Below are 2614 nucleotides of genomic sequence, written 5' to 3' on the forward strand. Positions count from 1 at the left end.
GGGTACTGGAGCCCGCCCAAAAATCCATAAAAATTTACTGATCCCACCTTTTCTTACCCCAAACGAGCTTTACCTGGGCGAGAAGTAAGGCCAAAGGCTCCCACAGCATGGCTCAGGTAATGAGCCCCCACCCCCTGCATCCTGATATCCCCAGGCCCAGGAATTTGGGGGAACAGCAGCCCCAAAGAAATGGGAAAAGGGAAAATAGAGGGGAGAGAGCTGAAGCTGGAGCTTCCCTCACCCTGCGCCAGGGTGGGGGGTGCCTCCCCATCCCCCCTCCCTGCTCCAGGGAGATATCCCAAGATTATCCCTGGTTTCCCCAAAACTATCCTGATTTTCCCCAGAAATATCCTGAATTTTCCCCTTAGCCCTGAGGGCCTGTCAGGCCTCAAGAAAGGAGGTTCCAGCTCCCCTTCCACACTTGGGGTTCTTCCCAGGATTATCCCAAAATTTCTACAGTATTATCCCAATTTTTTCCCAGGATTATCCCAGTTTTCCCCAGGATTTCCCAGATTTTCCTGTTAGCCTTTAGGGCCCCAATAAAGGCAGTTCAGGAGGCAGTTTGGGGTGTCTTTGCCTCCCCCCACCTTCCCCTCCCCACTTCGGGGGTTTTTCCAGAGTTATTCCTGAATTCTCCCAGTTTCCCCTGGAATTGTCCAAGTTTTCCCTGGGATAAACCCAAATTTTCCCCTGAATTATCTTGAAATTTCCTATTACCCATTAGATCCTCACTGGGCTGGAAGGAGGGGGTTCAGACCCCAAACACACCTGGGGTCCTTCCCAGAGTTACCCCAGGATTATCCCAGTTTTCCCTGCTATTTTCCCAAGCTTTTCTCAGGTTTATCCTAAATTTTCCCTGTGCTTATCCCAGTTTTCTCCAGGATTCCCCAAATTTCCCATCAGCCTTTAGGTCCCGTCAGGCCCCAAATAAGGGGTTCAGCCCCCCCAAACCCTCCTTCTTTGGGGCTCTTCCCAGAGTTACTCTGTAATTATCCCAGATTTTCCCCATAATTCCCCACCGTTTTCCTGGGATTATCCCCTAATTTCCCATTAACCCTTAGGTCCTGACAGGCCTCAAAAAAGGGGACTCAGCCTCCTCCATTCCCAGTTTTGGGGTGTTCCCATTTTGCCCTGGGTTCAGCCCCCTTTTCCCCAAGACCATCCCGAATCCGCTGCACGATCCCCTTGAATTTCATCATTTGACCTTAAATCCTCACGGGGCTGGAAGCAGAGGCTTCAGCCCCCTCCCTTCCACTTCAGGGTCTTCCCAGAGTCATTCTGGCACCATCCCAAAGTTTCCCCAGGATTATTCCAAACTTCCCTCCCGATCATCCCAAAATTTCCCCAGAAAATCCACAAACCCCTGTCAGGGCCCAAAAGAAGGGGGCTGATGCCGGGGGTCCCTGTTCCAGGCGAGTCTCCTGGCCTGCGAGGGGCTCTCGGGCGTCTGCCTCGTCCCCACCGTCGCCAGCAAGAAGATGATGCCCAAATCCGGCGGGAAACAGGACGGGAGCCGGGAACGGGGCTCCAGCCCCGACCTCCTGGTACGGAGCTGGGGTCTGGCACCTTCCACTGGGGGATCCCACCTTGAACTGGGGGGGTTCACCCTTTCATTTGGGGGTTTGTGCCTTTAGCTTGGCGTTTCCCACCTTTAATTTGGGGGTTTCCTGCTTTAATTTGGAATTTTCCACCTTTAATTTGCTTTTTCTGTCTTTTAAGTTGGTTTTTTCCTGCTTTAATTTGGGCTGTTCTGCCTCAAATTTGGCATTTTCCACCTTTAATTTGCCTCTTCCTCCTCAACTTGGAGTTTTTTTCCTTTTATTCGCTCTCGGGCGTCTGCCTCGTCCCCACCGTCGCCAGCAAGAAGATGATGCCCAAATCCGGCGGGAAACAGGACGGGAGCCGGGAACGGGGCTCCAGCCCCGACCTCCTGGTACGGAGCTGGGGTCTGGCACCTTCCACTGGGGGATCCCACCTTGAACTGGGGGGGTTCACCCTTTCATTTGGGGGTTTGTGCCTTTAGCTTGGCGTTTCCCACCTTTAATTTGGGGGTTTCCTGCTTTAATTTGGAATTTTCCACCTTTAATTTGCTTTTTCTGTCTTTTAAGTTGGTTTTTTCCTGCTTTAATTTGGGCTGTTCTGCCTCAAATTTGGCATTTTCCACCTTTAATTTGCCTCTTCCTCCTCAACTTGGAGTTTTTTTCCTTTTATTCATCCATTTCTATATTTTATTTGACCTTTTCCACTTCTAATTTGGCTTTTTCCTGCTTTGATTTGCCTTTTTTCACCTCTAGTTTTCCTGCTTCAGTTTGATTTTCCCACTTTTCGTTTGACCTTTTCCTCCTTTGAGTTTTTCATCCTTTCATTTCCATTTCTGGCTCTTACTTGATTTTCCTTCCTTCACTTGCCCTTTCCTTTCTGTTATTGGGCTTTTCCTCCTTCATTTGGGTTTTTCCTCCTTTATTTGGTCTTTTCCTGCCTCGGATTTTCCTGTTCTAATTCCATTGTTTCCCCCTCAATTCCGTTATCCCCCAACCTCTCCATTCCCTGTTCATCCTTAACCCTCCCTCCCCAATTTCCTGCCCCTGCTTACCCTCCCCCATCCCCCCTTCCC

General features: G+C 50.2%; 1 protein-coding gene across 1 annotated transcript in view; it reads left to right on the forward strand.

The window, feature by feature from the left end:
- The first annotated feature begins 6 nt into the window (after window positions 1-6).
- ZNF740 (zinc finger protein 740) overlaps window positions 7-2614 on the forward strand; it is a 4519-nt gene continuing 1911 nt past the window's right edge. The window contains exons 1-3 of the mRNA XM_017733362.1: window positions 7-116; window positions 1413-1624; window positions 1861-1932. Coding sequence (XP_017588851.1) covers window positions 108-116; window positions 1413-1624; window positions 1861-1932 — 293 coding nt within the window. The 5' untranslated portion in view covers window positions 7-107. The remainder of the gene's footprint in view (window positions 117-1412; window positions 1625-1860; window positions 1933-2614) is intronic.

This window comes from Corvus brachyrhynchos, unplaced genomic scaffold, assembly GCF_000691975.1.
Source record: "Corvus brachyrhynchos isolate BGI_N302 unplaced genomic scaffold, ASM69197v1 scaffold875, whole genome shotgun sequence".
NCBI classification, from domain to species: Eukaryota; Metazoa; Chordata; class Aves; order Passeriformes; family Corvidae; genus Corvus; species Corvus brachyrhynchos.